Source organism: Protopterus annectens, chromosome 3.part1 (genome assembly GCF_019279795.1).
Source record: "Protopterus annectens isolate FY-2018-M chromosome 3.part1, PAN1.0, whole genome shotgun sequence".
In the NCBI taxonomy this organism is placed as follows: domain Eukaryota; kingdom Metazoa; phylum Chordata; order Ceratodontiformes; family Protopteridae; genus Protopterus; species Protopterus annectens.
In genome coordinates this window covers 1,646,607,981-1,646,632,149 of record NC_056732.1, presented here as the reverse complement: position 1 = coordinate 1,646,632,149, position 24,169 = coordinate 1,646,607,981, and the positions used below count along the sequence as shown (strand labels likewise).

Here is a 24,169-nt window from a genome sequence, read left to right as displayed (position 1 = left end):
TACAGAGTACCTGATTCACACAAATTCCTTTATAAAAGCCCTGTGGCTGACCCAGAAACAATTTCCCAGGGTCTCAAGGGGGCTAAAGCTTCTATGGCTAAAAATCCTGTGCCCTCTGAAAGGGATTCCAGAGCCCTAGATAAATGGGGAAAGAAAATATACACCCCAGCAACTCTGGCTATGAGAGCATTAAATTGTCAGTTTCACATGCTGAAATGTCAGCAGTTCCTAATGTCTCAATTAAAACAAAACATGAGCACACATACTGAACAGTCTGAATTCAAGGAAATGCAGGATCTGTTGCATGCAGCTGAACAAGTGGGCAAACATACTTTACAATGTGGATTTGATTCATTGGAAGCTTCCTGTAGAGCAGCTGTTACTGGGTCTATCATACGTAGACATGCTTGGTTAAAAGAACAAACCCTACGTAATCATGTTAAAGCAAAATTATTGGATGCACCTTTACAGCAGGATGTATTATTTGGTGTCAAAGTAGAAGAGGTTTTAAAGAAAATGGAGGATAAGGCAAAGTCTATGCAGACGGTCAAGGATTTTTTACAGGTACAACCCCCTCGTTTCAGCAGAAATTGGCCAACAAAAAACTGGTCCTTTCCAGCTTCTGACAGATCACAGAGCGGCAAATACAGATGCCCAAGGGGCAGAGGTCAGTCACAAGGCCCTTACAAACCTCGCCAATGGGGTACTGCTACCCAGAAAGGAGGAGAAGACAGGCCCCAAGCTAGCAGAAGACAAACACAATGACTCAATCCTCAAACTACCAAGCAAATCTCTCCTGGCAGCTCCCTTGGGAGGAAAATTAGCATTTTTTGCAGACAACTGGCACATCATCACAAAAGACAAATGGGTCCTAAACATTGTCTCACAGGGATACAGATTCCACTTTCATACCTTGCCAAGGGTAAAAGGAATGCCAAACCTGCCACCAAATCAATGGGCAGAGGCGCAAAAACAACTTACAGCACTCATGGACATGAGAGCCATTCAACAGGTACCTATACAGGAGCAAGGACAAGGATTTTACTCAAGACTCTTTCTAGTCCCAAGAAAAGACAAAGCATGGAGACCCATTCTGGATCTTTCAATTCTGAACACCTATCTGCAAGTACCAAAATTCAAGATGCTAACACTACAGCAGCTTCTTCCCATGCTGGGCAAGAATGCTTGGCTAGTAACGTTGGACCTCAGGGAGGCATACCTGCATGTCCCTATCAGACAAAATTGCAGAAGATACCTCCGCTTCATTGTAGGTTCAATGCATTATCAATTCTCTGCACTGCCCTTTGGCTTATCTACTGCACCCAGGGTCTTCACAAAATGCCTGGCACCAGTAATTGCATACTGCAGACAAAGAGGAATTCAAATATACCCATACCTGGATGACTGCCTTATTCAAGCAGAAAGCAGGGACATTCTTTTAAAGCATCTGGCATTTGTCAAACACCTTCTAAGTTGCCTAGGGTACACAGTAAACGAAAATAAATCAAAACTAGTGCCCTCCCAAAACATAATATTCCTGGGTGCCAGCTTGAATACAACGGCCCAGATGGCTTATCTCATGCCAGACAAGCAGCAACAGCTGACTCAGTATTTCAAAATAATGGCAACAAAGACCCAACTCCCTGCAAGAAAAATTCTGCAGGCCTTGGGATTCATGGCATCTTGCATACTACTAATATCATTTGCAAAACTGCATTTGAGGAAATTACAATGGTACCTGAAAAGCGTATGGACTCAGCACAGCCACAGCATGGAAACAATGATACCACTCATTCCCTGCCTTCAACAGGAGTTTCTATGGTGAGCACAGGCATGTCACCTCAACAAGGGTCAGCCTTTCACCTTACCCACAGCTAGGCAAACTATGACAACAGATGCATCGGACTATGCCTGGGGAGCACACATGGCAGGACAGTGCATTCAGGGCAAATGGACTACAGATCAAAGGCATCTGCATATCAATCAAAAAGAAATGCTAGCAGTACAGAATGCCCTAACAGCTTTCAAGGACCTCTTACACCCAGGACAACTAATAATAAAGACAGACAATACCACAGTAATGTGGTACATAAACAAGCAAGGGGGCACACGTTCCTACCCTCTATGCAGGCAAGCAATGACCTTGTGGAACACAGCACTGTCTTACCAGGTTCAATTACAAGCACAATTCCTGCCAGGAAAGAAAAACACATTGGCAGACGACCTAAGCAGAAACATCATGGATCCACAAGAGTGGAAACTATATCCACAAGTATTTGCAATGATAGCTCAAAAATGGGGACGCCCAGACATTGATCTGCCCCGAAAACTACCAACTTCAAAAATTTTGCACAAGGATATTCCATCCACAAGCTTGGAAAGTGGACACCCTCTCATTCAGTTGGAAAAGATTAACAGTGTATGCCTTTCCTCCACTGTCTCTTCTAGCAAAGGTACTGCTGAAAGTCAGATTAGAGAGGCCACAAATGATACTCATTGCACCAGACTGGCCACGCCAGCATTGGTATCCAATTCTAACAAACATGGCCCATGGGCCACCATGGATTTTACCACAAATTCCTCACCTGCTCACCCAGCGAGACAGTCAGATTCTACACAGCCAGCTCAAGACTTTAAACCTGGCTGCATGGCAAATTACCTAAACAACCAGCCAACACCTCTATCCAAAGCTATTATGGATGTCATTCTGGAGGCCAGGAGGCCCAGCACCAGGAAAACCTATTCAGACAAATGGAAAAGATTTTGCGCCTGGAACCAGGCTAAAGGCCAAAATCCCCTTGATCCAAACATTCCTCAGATTCTACAATATTTAACTGAGATGTTGCACAAAGGACTTTCCTTTTCATCTAGTAAGATCCATGCCTCAGCAATTTCAGCTCATTACAACACGGATCCTCCTTTATTCTCGCATCCACTACTAAGACAGTACCTCAGAGGGGCTAAGAACATAAGACCGCCCAGGAGAGCACCAACACCTACTTTGGATCTCAACTTTGTTCTGGAAAAGCTTACACTGCCGCCCTTTGAACCAGCTTTTTCAGCTGATTTAAAATTTCTTTCTTGGAAAACTGCCCTGCTACTAGCAATAACCTCAGCTAGAAGAGTCTCAGAGCTACAAGCACTAATGGCAGTGGAGCCTTTCCTCATTTTTCATCAAGACAGAGTCTCTCTATGAATTAACCCTTCCTTTATGCCAAAGGTGGTGTCCAGTGAGGCCCTAAACCAAACCATTCATTTGCCCACCTTCTTCCCAAATCCCCACAACAAAGGAGAAAGACTCCTGCACTCTTTGGACATTCACAGGCAATTACGTTACTACTTGGATAAAACTAAGGCTTTCAGAAAATCTGACCAGCTCTTTGTAGCCTATGCTACAGGATCACAAGGAAAAGCTATCTCAAAACAGACCATTTCTAAATGGATAGGGCATTGCATACGTTTCTGCTACACGCATCATGGGAAACTGGTACCTGCTAACATAAGGTCCCACTCCACCAGGTCTATAGCTACATCAGCAGCCTTTCTTAGGGGAGTGCCAACCAAGGATATTCTGGAAGCTGCAACTTGGAGTTCAGTGCACACCTTCACCAAACACTATCACTTACCTCTATGTTCTAAGACTAGAGCTGGTTTTGCCATTGTAGTTCTGCAGGGCCTACTAGCTTCTTCTAACCCTGTTTAACTCCACCACCCATCCTTAGCTTTGGGATTCAACCCAAGTGTGATGACTGCAGCAGGGTAACACGATGAACATAGTACAGTTTTGTACCTACCATAAATGTAGATGTTCGAGTGTTCACCCTGCTGCAGTCCAGGTTACCCTCCCTCCATCCCCTCTGAAATAGCTGAACTTATCTATACCACTCTATCGTATACAACCTCTGTGGTGTATTTGCTTGTGCCTGAAGGTATTGTTTTATTTTTATATAGCTATATATATATATATATATATATATATATATATATATATATATATATATATATATTGCCTACCTATTGGGGGCACCTGACATCTGGGGCAAGAAAAACTGAAGAAAATGGCATGGGATGCCTCTTATATACCCCTGGCGCACTGACGTCAGGGAAGAAGCGACAGCAACCGACGCTGGACCAAGACTTTGGAACTCAGGCCGACTGCGGGACCACCTGACGGCAGGATGACGCAAGTGTGATGACTGCAGCAGGGTGAACACTCGAACATCTACATTTATGGTAGGTACAAAACTGTACTGTATGTATCCTGAAGATGACTCCTTCTCTGGAGCAGGTTCCCCATCCATGTGAAGAAGAGCTGTCCTCCCTAACCCAGTTGAAGTGAAGTTTGGACAATTGAATGAGGAACAGGAAATTCATCCCTGGTTTGGCCCCTTTCGTTGTAGCCTCATACACACCTATGAACTTGTGAACATATATCCATAGTTGTACATAAGTGCACATTTTATTGTAGAAACAAAAAAAACACCGAACTGGGGAAAATAAATGCAAAATAAATGAAAAAATGCCAGAATAGTGTTTTTTTACACATTTTATTATATGGGACATAGGGCTACTTGTCTGCCACAGTTGCGCTTCCACCCTGACAGTATTGGCTTTAACAACAAAAGAGAACATGAACCAATATGGGATATATAAGGGTATCTTGTGCTTACCTTTATAAGCACCTAGCCATCATGTGACCTGTCCAAGTACCCTGCAGGAAACATGCAAATGCTTTTACAAGTCCTAAATGGGAGAGTATACAAATAAAGTGAGTACAATTCAAGTGTTATGATTTACTGTTACAGCGACATCTCCCCAAAGCTCTACTGTTAAGTATACATACTGACAACTTTACTTTCTTTGGTCTTTTGCTTCCCACCTTTGCCACCCTTCTCCCAAATGGGTGAGCTTATTAATGGTTTGTAAACAGAGAACCAAGAAATGTAATGTTAGTGGAAGGGAAGAGTCTGAAAAATATCTGTTGAAAACCAGCTGTCTTATTACTAATTTATGTATGTATGTATGTATTTTATTTTTTACAGGCCTTGCTCATTAGTCTAAAGTATGGATCTTTTATGTGGCAGCTAGGAGATGCGGACACATACTTTCAAATTCATAGCTTGGAAAATAAAATGAGCTTCATAGTGCACACCAAGCAGGTATGTTCAGTATTAAGGCAGTGTTGTTTCTCCACTTGTGATGTTCACTGTTATTTATATATGTATGTATGTATGTTGGATCCCATGCCTTCTGTTTGTTAACTGAGTAAATAATTATGTTTCTTTAGATGGAGGAATTTAGGCATAAAGATGGTCATACAAACTGTCTGAATAGCTAAACTGCATAACAGAGAAGCCATAGAATTATAGGTTTTAAAGCAAGCTTCACACAGAGGGTAAATTTTTAATGTTATTTTCTCATACTGTTTCACAAAGTTTGGATACTACTTTAATAAAAAAAAAAGAAAACAAGTAATCTCCGTGGTATCCCCGAAGTCTCAAAACAACCCACTAAACAAGTATAATGGGTCCAAAAGCAAAACAGTGTAAAACTTCTCTGTGTGGAAGATTTTCAGTCTATATATCTCTAGTTAATCACTGTATATTAATCAGATCAGACAATAGTAGTAGAAGTAGCAAACTTACTCGTGTTAAGTAAAAAAAAGTAATAAAAAAATCTATAATTGTACAGAATTACTAAGTATTCATAAGTAATCCAAGCAAGGCAGGCAGTCTGTTTCCAGTCAAAAATCCTTTATGAAGTACACAGACAAGCGATCCAAGTAAAACAAAAATAGGGTAATAGTTTCCTCACAAGCTTTCTAAAAAAAAAATATATATATATATATATATATATATATATATATATAAATATGTATATATATATATATATATATATATATATATGTATATATATATATATATATATATATATAAATATATATGTATACTTTTTATCAAGCAAGGGAGTGATGTATTGTGCTGTAAAACAAAGTGTTATTGATACGCATGTTAAATTCACATCCCTTCTCCCATCAGTGTGGTATTCGAGCTGGTCCTGCCCTACTTAGTATCTGTCATAATAATATAACCCTTATGTACTTTAAATAAAATTTATAATGATGTGGTACCTCTTATTTAACCAGATTATTAAGTCTGTGATTTTATCCAAGACAATATACTACATGGCTGGAAGTATATCAACCTTAGTCCATTTAGCAATCAAAAAATATATATAACTATATACACATACACTTTGCATGTAAAAATCAATTGTAAAAATCATATTCTATTTCATAACCTATTGATGTTATGTGATCCTATCTCGCCTACATTCAATACTGATGGGCTCGGAGCCGATCCCTCGGCTCCGACTCGGCACGCTATGCTAGAGCGAGGCCTCTTATTGGCTGAGCTATTTCTTATCCCAGGATGCACCACCACTAATCCCCCAGATCTCGTTTGCCGCTTACAAGCTAGGACGTGGTCTCAAACTTGGCTGGGCTAAGTACTGTTTTATTCAGACTTTTCCTGTCTGGAAATTTGCTTATTTGAACCCAAAAGCTGTTTTAAGAGCTATTGTTGTGGTACGAGTGTGTTTTAAGAAAATCTGTTGAGGAAATTGTGTTTTTTCGTTAAGGGAAGGTTTCCCGTTTAAGTTAGAGGGGCCTTCCCCTATTTTCTATTTCTATTTGCTATCTAGCATTTTTTTGTGTCAAGTACCTGCTTAAGTTAGAGGGTCTTGACCCTCTTTTTTCTGTGTTTGTGCTACTAGTAGTGAATTGTTTTTGTGTAAAAAAAAAAAAAAAAAAAAAAAAAAAACCTTAAAACTTAAAATTTAAAACTTAATCTTGCTTAGTTTTTTCTGTGTAATTAATCGTAGAGGTTTGTCAGCATGTCTAAAGAGCATAGACCCTCTGGGTTTAAAAAGTGCGCGAGGTGTGGTTATAAAATGTCCATAACGGACGACCACTCCTCGTGCGTTTATTGTTTAGGCGCCAATCACCTACAAGAGTCCTGTAGCGTGTGTCACGCCTTTTCATCGAGTCCTCCAGGAGAAGAAGAATAAATTAATTTTAAAAGGGTTGATTAAGCCATCCTTCGAGGAGGCTTTATCTTCCTCTTCCTCTCCTATGAAAAAGAAAAAAGCGTCGGCTCCGACCAGTCTGTCGGAACCGACTGCCAAAAAACCTAGGCAGGCTTCTCCATCGGCTCCACGGACTTTGGAGCCGAGGGCGGAACGGTCTGCCTCGATGCCTCCAGTCTCGATCCCTCTGGTTTCGGAGCCGAGGACTGGGTCATCGAGAGGCGGGTCACCTTCATATCGGCTCCACTGATATTGGAGCCGATGAGGGTTGCCGGCTCAGACTCTTCCCCTTCGGCGCCGAAGTCCACATCGGCACCGAGGGAAATTGTTTTGAGATCTCCCTCGGAGCCGATAGTAATCAAATCCATTCGGAGCCGGTCCCCTAGTCCTATGGAGCCGATGGAGAAATCGGTTCGGACCCGATCGGTATCATCTAGATCCTCCAAGATGTCTGATTCGGACATCGACAGGGTGCTCCTAAGACTTTTCCAGTCTCCGGTGTTTCAAAAGTTAGTTTCGGCTCCAGCCCATTCGGCTTCGGAGCCGATGGTCCACCCTGCTACTATGGTTCCTCCTCCAACAGCCTCGGCACCGTTGGAGATGGTGCTGGTGGAACCGATGGAGGTTTTAGGGTCGGGCCCGACCCTTACTCCAACTCCGGCTCTTGAGTCGGAGTTCAGTACGCGGACTTCTTCTGTCGGCCCCAGGGGGGGGCGCTTCAGGACTGATGTTTTCGGTCCCAAGCCTTCCTCTCGGTGCGTCGGCTGCGGGAGTGCCGTCTACCGTCGTGGCCACGGAGGTGGGACCTTCCCAGGATTCTGGTGGTCCCGCCTTCAGGGCTATGAGGAGTGCATTAGCCAAATCATCTTTGGCTACCTCCACGGTCTCCCCAGCTCCTTCCCTGCATACCGAGACTGGGTCTTTGGCAGTTCCCCTGTCTTTAGACAGCGGAGCCCCGGGGCCTGAGGTTACCCCCACTGGGTCCCCCCCCCCTCCTGGAGGTCCTTCTGAAGCTTCTTCGGAGGACCCCCCCAGGAAAAGATTGTGCAAGAGGAAGCACGTTGACTCCCCTGATGAGTCTCTTACATCAGACACTGATCTCGATGATGCAGAGGGGTCTCCTAAGTCGTCCTCAGATGATGTCTCCTTTGCAGACATCCTGGAAGCCCTTAAACAGTGAGGCGGCTGGCAATCCAAACCCCTTTCTGCTGATGAGTCGGTGTTCCTTAAGGCCTTCGGGGCTCAGCCCTCCGCCTCCTGGGTGTCTCCGCCCTTCGACGAGCTCTTGGACTTGATCTGTCGAAGGGCGTGGGAACACCCAGACTCTGTGGAACCGGTGCCTGCTCATCCTAATAAGTTCCTGTCAGCACCCCCGGAAAAAGAGTTTCTGACTAAAGGTGTGGCTGTAGATGCTTTGGTGGTGGCATCTGCTACCCAGCAAGATGTAGCAGAGGCTTCGACATCCGTCCATCCTCCTAATAAGGAGTCTAGGAGCATGGATCGGTACGGTAAGCGCACCCTAAGTTCAGCGGCCTTTACATTAAGGTCCTTGAACTATCTCACGCACTTTACCAGATTTCAGAGGGATCTGATTAAAGAACTTTCCGATACCCTCTTGGGTAACCTGCCTGAGGAGCTGGCCCAGACGGTTGGCTCTCAGCTGGCTACACTGTCGTCCATTTCAAACTCGTCCATGAGGCTCATTTCTTATGCGGCCGAAGGGGCGAGTAGAGTGGCGGGTACAGGCATTGCTCTATGGAGACAAGCCTGGCTCCGCCTGTGTCACTTTGCGGAGGCCTTTAAGTCTTCCTTTGCCGACGCCCCCTTTGATGGGTCCTTCTTGTTTGGACCCAAGGTAAAGGACACACTGACCCGCTGCGAGCAAGAAGGTAAGACTTTGACTGCCGTAGGGACATGATTTTCCACTCCCTTTCGGCCTTACCCCAAGGCTAAAAGAGGAGGGAAAATGTGGTTCCGTAGATCTCAGAAGTCTTACCCCTCACAAGGACGATCCCCCTTCCAGAGGCAGGGGAGGGGGAAATTCTTCTGGAAGACGCCGTCCCAGAGGCGGCAGAGGCCCTCGCAACACTGGAGACAGCGAGTCCTTTTGTGACTCTTCAGCTTTTCACAGTCCCTGAGGGATTGCCCGACTGTGCAGCTCCGGAGCCAGTCGGGGGTCATTTTTTGAGGCACCTAAAAGCCTGGGAAGGTATCACTCAGGACCGATGGGTGCTTCGAATTATCGCCGGAGGTTACGCCATCCCTTTCTCTCACTCTCCACCTCAGTCCAAAAAAATCCCGGACCCGCCACCCAGTCAACGGGAAACTGCAGCCTCAGAAGTTTCAAAGCTGCTGCAAAAGGGAGTCATCCAACCGGTCCCCGCAGACCAGATCGGATTAGGGACTTACTCAAGATTCTTTTTGGTGCCAAAAGACCGGGACTTGAGGCCCATTTTGGATCTCAGCATTCTAAACCGTTCAGTCAAAAGTCCAAGTTCCGAATGGTCACCCTACAAACCATTCTCCCATTGCTGGAGAAAGGTGTTTGGATGTGCTCCATAGATCTCAAGGACGCTTATTACCATATCATGGTACATCAAGCGTCCAGGAGACATCTGCGCTTCAGCCTAGGAGGCAGTCATTTTCAGTTCCGTGTGCTGCCCTTTGGTCTCACCACAGCCCCCAGGGTGTTCACCAAATGTTTGGCGGTAGTGACTGCTCACCTGAGAAGTCTAGGATTCCAGGTGTTTCCGTATCTAGATGACTGGCTCCTAACTGCCACCTCCAAGCATCTACTATTGCGGAGCCTACAAGCCACGGTATCACTGGGCAATTCCCTTGGAATCACCTTCAATTGGCCAAAGTCTGTGTTGCTGCCATCTCAACGCATAAGATTCATCGGAGTAGAGATAGACTCAAACCGAATGCGGGTCTATCTACCTACAGACAGGATACAAACCATACAGGCTCAAGTTCGAGCCTTACTTCCCAGATCCAAAGCCCCAGCCAGAATGGTACTGCAGCTATTGGGATCCATGTCCGCCATGGTTCTTCTAGTTCCCCTAGCAAGATTGCACATGAGAATTCTCCAGTGGCTTCTTTCAGCTCAGTGGTCCTTTCAGGAACTCCCTCTCAGTCACCTCATATGGATCACGGAAACCTGCAAATGGGACCTTCGCTGGTGGCTGGTGCCCTCCAATCTGGATCAGGGACGACCCTTTGTTCCACCTCCTCCTGTGGCCACTTTAACCACGGACGCCTCCCAGATGGGGTGGGGGGGGCATTCCCTGGGCAGGTCAGTCCAAGGCAAATGGCACCCAGAAGAGACCCTGCTTCATATCAACATCCTAGAAATGAGGGCGGTGCTTCTGTCCCTTCAAGCCCTTCACGATTACCTCCCTCAGGGTGTAATTGCCGTTCACTCAGACAACATGTCAGTGGTCTGGTACCTGAACAAACAGGGAGGGACCAGATCCTATCCTCTTTGCAGAGAGGCCATGAGATTTTGGGAATGGGCAGTGTCGACCAAACGCTTTCTAGTGGCTACTCATATCCCGGGCAAGTCCAATGTGATAGCCGACAGACTGAGCAGAACCATCCTCTCTCCTCACGAATGGTCTCTGAACATTACAGTTGCAAATCAGATTTTCAGCAAATGGGGAGTTCCGTGTTGCGACCTCTTCGCGACTCCACTGAATGTGAAATGCAAAAAGTTCTTCTCCCTCACCCCGGCTCCGGGGAAGAGCCCTATGGACGCACTAGCCCGTCTGTGGCCCACCGGCTTGCTTTATGCCTTCCCCCCAGTTCCTCTCCTTCCCAGGGTGATCCAAAAGGCATCTCTCATGGGGAGCAAAATGATCTTAGTTGCTCCTTACTGGCCTCGTCAAGTATGGTTCCCCTATCTTCGGAAATATGCTCTGGAAGGTCCATGGTTCCTGGATCAGATCCCAGACCTATTGGTTCATCAGTCGGGACTATTCCACCAGTCCCTACACACCTTAAAATTGACGGCTTGGCTCCTCCTCTTCCGACTATAGTCAGGAGTCATACATTGGATCCAGAAGTTGTACACATTTTATCTTCGGCCCACAAGTCTGCTACAAAGAAATTGTATTCTAGCAAATGGAAAAGATTTGCTATTTGGGCTCAACTCCGGGGTCTGGATCCCATCACTATTCCTGTATCAGAAGTACTGAAATTTCTAACTTCTCTTTTCAATCAAGGCTCTTCAGTCTCTACCATCAAGGTTCAGTTGGCAGCTATTTCCAATTTTCACGAATCTATAAACCCACCTTTAATGAGCAACAGATTGTGTAAGACCTTCTTGAAAGGTGCTGCGCTTTTAAGACCTCCGATTTCTCATCCTGCTCCTCCATGGGATCTCGATGTGGTGTTACGCGCCTTAACTTCCTTCCCCTTCGAACCGGCAGCGACATGTGATTTAAAATTTCTATCGTGGAAGACTGCCTTTCTGGTGGCGATTACTTCTGCCAGAAGGGTTTCAGAGCTTCAAGCTTTGTCTGTAAAACCTCCGTACTTGGTTTTTCACAAAGACAGAGTATCTCTCAGGCCAAATCCATCCTTTGTCCCTAAGGTTTGTTCCAGTTTCTGCCTACAACAGTCATTAGAACTTCCAGTCTTCTTTCCGAAGTATTCTAACAAAGTGGAATTCATATTCCACACATTAGATGTCCACAGGCAGTTGCGTTTTTATTTAGATAGGACCAAACAAACTAGGAAAACAGATCAGTTGTTTGTATCCTTTGCAGACAATAAATTGGGCAAAGCCGTCACAAAGGTCACTATTGCCAAATGGATCAGGGACTGTATTACTCAAGCTTATTCTTATTCTAATAAAGAGCTTACCACGTCTGTCAAAGCTCATTCAACAAGGGCTATGGCTACTTCTATAGCATTTCATTCTAAGCTTGCCATTAGTGACATTTGTGCTGCGGCTACATGGTCTTCCCCGCACACTTTCATTTCCCACTACAAATTGGATGTGGCATCTAGAGGACGAGCTTCATTTGGTTCCACAGTGCTCAGGAGTGTTTTCCAATGAGCCACCCAGGATTTAGGTGCTAGGGACGCTGTCCCATCAGTATTGAATGTAGGCGAGATAGGATCACATAACATCTTTTAGTTATGTACTTACCATAACTTTAGATGTTTGGGATCCATCTACATTCTAATAACCCACCCTCCTTCCCCCTTCCTTGGAGATCAGAGGATATCAGAAGGTCCGAATCCTGTTGTTTCATCTTGAAACATCTAACAATGTTATATAAACAAGTTGTGCATGTGTGCATGAATGCGGACAAACAAGATCTGGGGGATTAGTGGTGGTGCATCCTGGGATAAGAAATAGCTCAGCCAATAAGAGGCCTCGCTCTATAGCATAGCGTGCCGAGTCGGAGCCGAGGGATCGGCTCCGAGCCCATCAGTATTGAATGTAGGCGAGATGGATCCCAAACATCTAAAGTTATGGTAAGTACATAACTAAAAGTTAACAAAGATCGCTTTCGTCCTTCTGGACTTCTTCAGGTCTGTGTACAAGTACCTTAAAAACTAATTATAAAAATATTATTGTATAATTAGTTAGTATTGTTATTACGCATCATTTTGAATAAAGTTGAAAAAAGAGAACCAGAAAAAGAAAAAATAATAAGAAAAAATGTATGATGATGGAAACAAAATATACATTTAAATTACAACTAATTTAAAATTGTATTTAAAACCAGCTGGTAGAATAAAATAAAATTACAAGTTCCAGTACACTTTTAATTGAACAGTAGTAGTTTAGTCCGGCTTCCTAAAAGAGTGCAGCTTTAATTGCCACATGAGTTCATGTTTCTCCAGAATATTCGGTAGGTCTCCTTCGTGATCACCCATGTCTATGTGATCCAGGATCTGAAACGTAAAACCCGTGTGTCTTTATGAAGAGAAAGGTGTTTGGCTAGTGCATTATTTTTACATCCAGAGTGGATTTCTGACAGATGACATGAAATCCTACACTTGAGTTTATTTACAGTTTTGCCCACATATAATGCATCACATTCATTGCACTGTGCCCTGTAAATTACTTTTGTAGTGTTACAGTCACCCCCTGCACTGGTCTTAATGATTTTCTTTAAATAAGGGCAATAAAAATTCTCATCTTGATGTATAATTATACAAAATGTGCAATTAGTTTCACATCTTTTAGTGTTTCTCTCATATGGTCTAGGTTTAAATTCAACAAAACTTCTAATGTTCCTGGCCTTCCTATAAACAAAGGATGGGGCTCCACCTAAGATGTTAATCAGAAAAGGGTTTCCTGTGACAATGTCCCAGTTTTCTTCAATAACATTTTTGATACTCTATAATCCAAAGTGTATGTCAGGATGCAGCCATTTTTGCATTTGTTATTCTCTGTAGAATTTCTTAACATTCTCTTACTGAGGAGGTTGAGTGAAGGTGCTTCAGTCCTTTTCAGTTCTATAATGGGTTCCAGGATGTTTTTTAACATCTGACTTTCATAGCGTCTCACTAGAAAATCATTCTCTAAGTTCAGGTTTCTCAAAAGTGGTTCCATCTCTGTGGTAATTCTAACTATTCTATAGCCCTGGGACTTCAGTACATTATACTTGTTTTTTGTAGGATGTAGACTTTTACTGTGGAGTAATAAGTTAACCCTCATTGGTTTTCTAAGTAGATCAGTGGTGATTCTGTTATTGTTGGTGTCCTTGGAAATCTGCATATCTAAAAAGTGGTTGACGTATAGCTATGGGAAGAAGTAAACTTCAGGAAGGGGGTTGTTTGATTGAGGTAAGTGATTAAATCTCCAAGCTGCAAGGTGTCGCCTTCCCACATAATAAAGATGTCATCAATAAAATGTAAATAGCGTGTGATATGCTGCATGTAGTTTGTGTTGTTTAACACAAAGTCCTCCTCCCACTTGCCCAGGGCTATGTTAGCTATGTTGGGAGCCATGGCAGCCCCATTGCTATACCAGTTTTTTATTTGTAGTGTTTGCCATTGAAAGTAAAGAAATTGAAGTCCAGTACAAGATTAATGAGCTTGCTTAACTTTTGCAGTTGTGCCTGTATATCTTGATTATGTTTCTTAAAAGACTCCATTGCTGCTGTTATACAGTAATTGTGAGGGAGCACTGTGTACAAGGATTCCACATCAATAGTTAATAAAATACTTCCAGCTTCCACTGTAATGTTTTTTATTTTCCTCAAAAAAATCCATTGAATCTCTTATGTATGACTTATTCTTTTCTGTTAAGGATTTCAGCAAGTAATCAAGGTAAATGGCTTTGGCTTCAGTAAGGGAGCCTCCACTTGCTACCACCGTTCTATAAGGTGGGTCTTCTCTGTTCTTGTGTAGCTTTGGTATTCCAAAAAAGTAAGGTAAACGTGGGCATGGAGTCCATAAATAATTATAAAGATTTTCAGTAATAGGTTTTCTTCCCATAATGTGGTGAGATTAGTGTTCCATAAATTGTATGTTCTTTTTGTCATCCATGGTAAATAACTCATAAAATCTGTTATCCTCCAGCATGTTCTCTATCGTTTGGTTGTAGCTAGTGGTATCAGTCACAAGTGTACCTCCTCCCTTGTCTGCTTTCATTACACGCCTGGATTTGTCATTGCCTAGTTCAACTAATGCTTTTCTTTCTCCCTTAGGAGTTTTTTTTAAGGAGCTTCTTGATATCCATCTCACATTTCACTTCGAAAGCAGCTAATGATGTTCTTCGTGTTTCACTGTTGCAGTAATAACATTTGGGTTATCCCTGCCAGGGTAGCCCTCGGCCGGCCCGAATACCAGAGGCTTAGTATTTTTTATTGGCTGCTGTCTCTTCAGCCTTACGTTGAATTTCCTCACGAACATTTTAAGGTCTGTCAGTACCTGAGCAACCTCACTCCTGCAGCTTGGTACAAAAGTAAGTCCTTTGGGCAACACACTTTTTTCATCTTCAGTCAGCGCTTTAACAGAGTGGTTCCAGATAAGTAGAGCACCTGTTATTGTTGTTAGTCACTGCTGTGACTATAGTGTAAAGGGACAGCTGTGTTGGCTTAGTGGTTAACTGCTGTGACTGCAGTGTACAGGGACAGCTGTGATGGCTTAGTGGTTAACTGCTATGACTATAGTATACAGGGTACAGCTGTGATGGCTTAGTGGTTAACTGCTGTGACTGTAGTATACAGTGCAGCCACAGAGGCAACCAGAGCTGACAGAGAGTTCTACAGCATGAATTACAGGACTACTAGGACAACCAGGACCACAGACAATCCAGTTACCAGGAGCAGCAGCACCTTCACAGAGACCAGTTTCTTCAGGAAGACCAATATCGACAGCATAGATATCAACCTCCACACCAATATCAAAGCCAGTACCAGAACAAAAACGATGACTACCACCAGTGCCCCAGAGCTTGTCACTCTTACCATGTTACCCCCTACTACAGCCACAGTGAGGAATACTACTACGACCCACAGAGATTCCAGATCGCAGAGGTGTTTTTCCAGAGGTCTCAGACTCTATCCATGAACCACCAGGGAGCCAGGAGAACCAAACAGTGGACAGGGGTGAGAGAGATACAATACCTGGGCAATTCCGACCGGAACCCCGACTACAACCCAGGTCCCAGGCTCAGACAGAGGAATCAGCCACAATAACAGGTACAATAACAACAATAACAGGTTCTCCACTTATCTGGAACCACTCTGTTAAAGCACTGACTGAAGATGAAAAGAGTTTGTTGTCCAAAGGACTTACTTCTGTACCAAGCTGCAGGGATAAGGTTGCTCAGGTACTGATAGACCATAAAATGTTTGTGAGGAAGCTCAACTTAAGGATACAGTTTCATCACAAAAGTAATGACATTGAAAATAAGTCTATTGCTGAAACTATACAAAGGCCTAGCAGCTGTTTTCCACCACTATATCAAACATTAGCTGCTTTCGAAGTGAAATGTGAGATGGATATCGGGAAACTCCTTAAAAAACCTCCTAAGAAAAACCTTTATATCTTAACACATGGAGAAAGAAAAGCATTGATTGAGCTAGGCAATGATAAATCCAGGTGTGTAATGAAGGCAGACAAGGGAGGAGAGGTATACATGTGACTGATATCACTAGCTACAACCAAAAGATAGAGAATATGCTGGAGGATAACAGATTTTATAAGTTATTTACCATGGATGACATAAAAAGAGCATATGATTTATGGAACACTAATCTCACCACATTATGGGAAGAAAAACTTATTACTGAAAATATTTATAATTCTTTATGGAGCCCATGCCCAAGTTTACCTTACTTTTTTGGAATACCAAAGCCACACAAGAACAGAAAAGACCCACCTTATAAACCAGTGGTAGCAAGTGGAGGTTCCCATACTGAAGCCACAGCCATTTACCCTGATTACTTGCTGAAACCTTTAGCAGAAAAGAATAAGTCATACATAAGAGACTCAATGGATTTTTGAGGAAAATAAAAAACATTAGAGTGGAAGCTGACAGTATTTTATTAACTATTGATGTGGAATCCTTGTACACAGTACTCCCTCACAAGTACTGTATAACAGCAGCTATGGAGTCTTTTAAGAAACATAGTCAAGGTACACAGGCACAACCATACCTCTCAACCTGGAAACATCAGAAATCTGGACAAGGCCCATGAAAAATAGGTACAAATCTGTACGCTGATTAACATAAAATTTGCATACATAATTATGTAGCACCGCCTACTCCAGTGGAATTGTGGGATACCAACTTTCAAACGTAAACTAAAGAACAGACAACCAAAATATAGCACCAGAGTCCCTCTGCAGCCATTCCATTGCTCTAGTATCTGGCTATTTCGCCCCATTTACCATAAACACTAATGTGCATACTGCTTTACTTCTACAATGATTATTTAGATTTTATTTTTACATTTTATAGCAGTGTACTAACCAAGCAGAGAAATCAGGTTCAAAAGCAAGGATAAATTGATCCTGAAGTGAAGGACAAACCAGAAGCCTTATTTTTGAAGCCAGATGAAGAATGAACTCCTACTCAAGGGCTAAAAAATACCTACAGCACAGATTTTGATAACACACGTCAAAGTCTTCAGAAATATTTTGTCATGAAACAATACAAAACTACTATAAATATTCATCGTTAATTTAGCAACACTTGTCAGTTTGGGCACAGGAATAATTTGGCAATGAAAAAGCCATAGGATGGAATAGTCCACTCACTGATAGTGTCTTCACTGTTAATCTAAAAAAGCCATAGGATGGAATAGTCCACTCACTGATTCTAGTGTCTTCACTGTTAATCTAAAGAAAGTGTCTGACATCCCCATTTCAAGTGCCAAACCACCAGCAATGCGCTACAAAGAAATGTGAACTATTCAAGCTCCAGGACACTAATGTGAAAGATTATTTACCCACCCACTGCACTGCTTCCCTATCAATGTGAAGATGACTCTCTGCTCAATACAGACTCCTGTCCTGTACCAATGCAGATTTTCATGTTGAAAGACCCTTGAAAAATCAATGTTCAGCAATCCAATAAAATACAACTTTCAACCTTTGGGGGATTCTGAAGTTCACACACACACACACACACACACACACACACACACACACACACACACACACACACACACACACACACACACACACACACACACACACACACACACTGGCTAAGGTGTTTGCCTTACAAACACAAGGTGCAGGGTTTGAGTCTCACAGGGGATAATTGGCTAGGCTTAAAATGGCTCGCAAGGGCAGTTAGCTTAGTACTAAACTATGAACCTATGAACACACACCACTTGTTAACTTGAATAAAATCTTGCATGAGGCATCTCAGGACTACAGCATCCACCCCCCTTTAAAAGTACAACACAGTACCAAAAATACATGTAAATATTCTGGGGGTAGAACCCATAGACTTCTGCATCAAAAGCAAGTATACTATCTGTTGTGTTACCAACAATGCAGACTTGATACAAGCAGCACTAAACTTCTCTTCCCCTGAAGAACTTTGCAGCACAAGAAATCCGGAAGAAGCCAAAATTTATTGGGGGGGGGGGACAAAGGCCAAAAACCAGAGTGTGGGACACATTTAAACACTGCTTTTATAATATTAGAAAGTTGCCAGAATAAAAAGCTTTGTTGTTAACATGCGTTTCCTGAACGATAGGAAATCTGAAACTTAAACAGCTATAAGTAATTATTTAGTGAATTCAGTTCTCACTGATTTGCCAGACAACCACAAATTTTAAGAGAAACAGACCAAAAGTATGAGCCAAACATTCCAGATACTCTGTGAAACTTATGGACTTGACTCCTTTGGCATTTTACACACACAAACCAGCAGCATGACCATCTTCTTTCCACACACACAAACCAGCAGCATGACCATCTTCTTTCCACACACACAAACCAGCAGCATGACCATCTTCTTTCCACACACACAAACCAGCAGCATGACCATCTTCTTTCCACACACACAAACCAGCAGCATGACCATCTTCTTTCCACACAAACAAACCAGCAGCATGACCATCTTCTTTCCACACACACAAACCAGCAGCATGACCATCTTCTTTCCACACACACAAACCAGCAGCATGACCATCTTCTTTCCACACACACAAACCAGCAGCATGACCATCTTCTTTCCACACACACAAACCAGCAGCATGACCATCTTCTTTCCACACACACAAACCAGCAGCATGACCATCTTCTTTCCACACACACAAACCAGCAGCATGACCATCTTCTTTCCACACACACAAACCAGCAGCATGACCATCTTCTTTCCACACACACAAACCAGCAGCATGACCAACTTTCCAGCTAAATAAATTCAGTTGAATGGCGAATACACTTATTAATTTCTGTTCTTGAATCAGTAGTGAATACACACATTTCTGTTCAACTTTCCTTTCGTGACCCTTCTTTCCAGCTCAATTAATGCAGTTGAACGGTAAATACACTTACTAATTTCCGTTCTTAAATCAAAGCAGAATCACTCCATTCTTAGAGCAGCATGACCATTTTTCCAGCTAAATAAATGCAGTTGAATGGTGAAACTAATTTCCGTTCTTAAATCAAAGCAGAATCAACAGTGAATACACACACATTTCAACTTTCCTTTCCAGCAGAACACACAGCTGCATGACCGCGGATGACTGAACAAAAATTAACAGTTTCATTTTATGATAGGTCAGGTCACACAAAAACAAAGGCATGTGCGAGCACACACATGCAAATACCTCTGCACTGCAGTGTGTTCTCTTCAATTCACATACATTATGTCGCAGTGTTCTGTTGAATACACACACACACTAAGAGAAAGAACTGCAGTACCTCTCAGCAATCCACAGAACTGCAATGGAAATTGGAATCCTAATCACCCTGTTAACCGGCATAGATAGCACTAGCAGTCTCCAAGCAGCTAAATGGTATGGCAGAAGCAGATATAGTATTCACTCACAACTTAGCGGTGTCTAATCACACACACACACACACACACACACACACACACACACACACACACACACACACACACAACACTTTGTTTCCTTACCTAATGCCTTGCTTGCTTCATCCGGTTCTTTCTCTCAGCCTGCAGCCCCAAAGTCAAAGTCCATTTACGTTGGAAAACTCCAGTCGCCATTCGCAGCATTGCAGTACTTTAAAAAAGCGTAAGCCCATTCGCAGCATTGCAGACAGTACTTTAAAAAAGCGTAAGCCCATTCTCGGCAGCATTAGTACTGCTACTGTTTAATTTTCATTTCCCGCCTGCTCATAGCCAGCCGGAAATAATGATGTGAGCTCCTTGAGCTCAATTCCGACTGGCTGGTAGCGTTGACGGAGCTGGCGTCATCGCGCACGTGATGACGTCAGCTCCGACAGCGCGAATATTCAAAACATAAAAAAAAGAAAGCAAAAAAATCGGAAATGAAGAGGTGCCACTCGGGAATCGTGGCACCCCTTCATTTTGACCCCAAAACTCGGTAAAAACCGAGTAATTCGGGATGGTTGGGAGGTCTGGGCACAACTGCAAAAGTTAAGCAAGCTCATTAATTTTGTACTAGACTTCAATTTCTTTACTTCAGTGGCAAGCACTACAAACAAAAAACTGGTATAGCAATGGGGGCTGCCATGGCTCCCAGCATAGGTAACATAGCTTTGGGCAAGTGGGAGGAGGACTTTGTGTTAAACAACACAGATTACATGCAGCATATCACATGCTATTTACGTTTTATTGATGACCGCTTTATTGTGTGGGAAGGTGACACCTTGCAGCTTGGAGATTTTATCACTTACCTCAATCAAATAACCCCCTTGCTGAAGTTTACCTCTTCCCATAGCTATACTTCAATCACTTTCTTAGATATGCAGATTTCCAAGGACACCAACAGTAACAGAATCATCACTGATATATTCAGAAAACCAGTGACGGTTAACTTATTACTCCACAGTAAAACTCTACATCCTAAAAAAACAAGTATAATGTAGTGAAGTCCCAGGGCTATAAATTAACTAGAATTACCACAGAGATTAAACCATTTTTGAAAAACCTGAACAACTTAGAGAATGATTTTCTAATGACAGGCTATGTAAGTCAGATGTTAAAAAACATCCTGGAACCCATTATAGAACTGAAAAGGACTGAAGCACCTTCACTTAACCTCCCCAGTAGGAGAATTTTAAGAACTTCCACAGAGAATAACAAATGCAAGCAGAGCTGCATCCTGACATACACTTTGGATTATTACAGTATCAAAAATGTTATTGAAGAAAACTGGGAGATTGTCACAGGAAACCTTTTTCTGATTAACATCTTAGGTGAAGCCCCATCCTTTGTTTATAGGAAGGCCAGGAACATTAGAAGTTTTTGTTGAATTTAAACCCAGACCATATGAGAACACTAAAAGATGTGAAACTACTTGTACATTTTGTATATTTATACAGCAATGTGATAATGATTTTTTTAAAATAAGGGCAATAAAAACTAAGACCAGTGCAGGGGGTGACTGTAACACTACAAAAGTAATTTACAGGGCACAATTTAATGATTGTGATGCATTCTATGTGGGCAAGACTGTAAATAAACTCAAGCGTAGGATTTCATGTCATCTGTCAGAAATCCACTCTGGATGTAAAAATAATGCACTAGCCAAACGCCTTTATCTTCATAAAAGACACAGGTTTTAAGTTCCAAATCCTGGATCACATAGACATGGGTGATCTTGAAGGAGACATCCTGAATATTCTGGAGAAACTTGAACTCATGTGGCAATTAAAGCTGAACTCTTTTAGAAGCCTGGACTAAACTACTACTGTTCAATTAAATGTGTACTGGAACTTAGAAAATTGCCACATTGTTTACATGAGTAATTTTATTCTATTTTATTCTACCAGTTGGTATTAAATACCATTTTAAATCAGTTGTAATTTAAGTGTATATTTTGTTTTCATCATCATACATTTTTCTTATTATTTTTCTTTATCTGGTTCTCTTTTTTCCACTTTATTCAAAATGATGTGTAATATCAATGCTAACTATACAATAATATTTTTATAGATAGTTTTTAGGGTTCTTGTACACGGGCCTGAAGAAGTCTAGAAGGACGAAAGCGATCTTTGTTAACAATAGGTTATGAAAATAGAATATGATTTTTACAATTGATTTTTTACATGTAAAGTGTATATGTGTATATATATATATATATATATATATATATATATATATATATATATTTTTTTTTTTTTTGATTGCCAGATTTTGAGCCGTGTAGTATATTGTCTTGGATAAAATTACAGACTTGGGTTATATTATTATGACAGCTACTAAGTAGGGCAGGACCAGCTCGACTGTCACACTGATGGGGGAAGGAATGTGAATTTAACATCTCTACCAATAACACTTTGTTTTACAGCACAATAAACCACTCCCTTGTCTGATAAAAAGTGTATATATATATATATATATATATATATATATATATATATATATATATATATAAAGCTTGTGAGGAAACTATTACTCTATTTTCGTTTTACTTGGATCGCTTGTCTGTGTATTTAATAAAGGATTTTCGACTGGAAACAGACTGCCTGCCTTGCTTGGATTACTTTCGAATACTTAGTAATTCTGTGCAATTATATATTTTTTATTTTATTTATTTATTTATTTTTAATTAAGACGAGTTTAAGTTTGCTACTTCTACTACTATTGTCTGATCTGATTAATATACAGTGATTAACTAGAAATATATGGACTGAAAATCTTCCACACAGGGAAGTTTCTTACACTGTTTTGATACTACTCTAATCCTTGCTTTCATGTAGGGTACCTGTTCATTTGCTTAAGAAAATCTATTGCCCCCTAGTTGTTTCCAGCCATTTGCTTTTTCTTGTCCTGATTTTGCAGTGTTCAGTTGATTGGAAACAAAAACATGGGTGCTCCTCTGATTAGAACCATTTCAAGGATTGTCTATGTGATGCTGTGCCACTAATATTCCATCAGGACTCTCAGAAGTACTGTCTGATACATCATTCTCCATGTTTTCACTGGGCTGGATGAAGTATACATCTTTCTGAGAGATGAGCTGTCTGGAAGGTATTTTTATTAAATTGCAGTAAGATACAAGCCAGGACTGTGATTAGCTCCTGACATACTACTTGTGAACTGTCTGCAGCTGCACATCTCTTCTTCAAGCAGAAATCTCCAACTGCTGTAAGACACTACTCATCACTCTTCTGGCTCTATCTTATTTGTTTTTTTCTTTTATGTTTTATTAACTGCCCAGGAATTGTCTGTTGCAGAGGGGACCTGGTGGAGAAAAGCCTCCAACACATAATATATGCCATAAATGCCATAAGCTAAAATTTAAGCATCATGAATGACAAGAGATACATGTGAAGTATTGACAAAAGAGCCTTAACTGTTTAGCTCTAAAATATCCTTTTAGATCAGGTAATTCTCAACCATCTAGTTTTGTTGGAAGGATCACCTCACCACCCAAGATAAAGTCCTTCAACTCTAATAATTATTGTCCACAACTTCTGTGGTTGATAAAAGCATGCAAGGGAATGATGGGATATTTTAGAGCTACACATTTGAGGCTCGTATGCATAACACAAGCATTAATCTATAATTGAAAGTGGAAAGGGATGATTGTAAAGCAGTGGGAAATTCAAGAAAGATGAAGAGAGTGGGAGAAAAAGGGATAGGGGAATCCTAACTGAAAAACCTCCTTTGTTGAGCTTTTAATTTAATCTAGAGCAGAAGTTGCCATTAAAAAGGGATAATTAGTATGGCATATAAATACTGCACATTAACTTTAGGAGTCAATCAGAGGAGTTCAGAAGAGACTGGGGAGAAAGCCTGGATAAGCAGTGCAGAGGAAAACAGTTGGAGAACATTTGTACAGCTTCCAAATACATACGTGTAGAAAATTTTGAATTTTTGCAAAACTAAGAAAAACATATAGAGATATTATAATATGTGCAGTCTTGCACCTTATCCCCCACCACAACCCAAGATTGCAGCATATTAACTTCAACATGCTTTTATCCACCCTTTTTACATTGTGATGCCTGCATTTATTAAAAACTGGAAAAGAAGATAAAAAGGGGCATTTGTTTACTATCTTTGTCACATACAACTGAAAATACTTCACTATATAACATGGAATTTATATTGAAATATTTTATACAAATACTGTTCAGAACAAAAAGTGTTTTATTTAGTTACTTCTCCCCTTCCTTCAGTGTCTTTCCAGACATTAATGACATGAAGTGGAGAATATGCATTTCAGACCCCACAAGTTTAACAAAGTCAAAAGTCCATTTTTTCCTACTTTTTCCTATAAAGTCATATTTCTCTGTCTCTCATGCATTTTCCATTGTAATAGTGCTTTAGTATCAGAAGAATGAGAAGCAGAGTACCTTTCTTCTTGATGTGTCATTTTTTGTTGAGCAAACTTCTTCATTCAGACTGTTCTCCATCAGAAAATTACTTTGATCCTTCAAGAAAAAAACAGTATTCTGAAGACAGCTGGATACAGCAGGTTCCTGG

At 41.7% G+C, this 24,169-nt stretch overlaps 1 protein-coding gene across 1 annotated transcript in view; it reads left to right on the top strand.

Annotated features, from left to right (window-relative positions):
• The window catches only part of KRIT1 (KRIT1 ankyrin repeat containing), a 772,078-nt gene that overhangs the window by 687,888 nt on the left and 60,021 nt on the right, over nt 1-24,169 (top strand). The window contains 1 exon segment of the mRNA XM_044066350.1: nt 5,043-5,159. Within this exon segment, the coding sequence (XP_043922285.1) occupies nt 5,043-5,159 (117 nt within the window).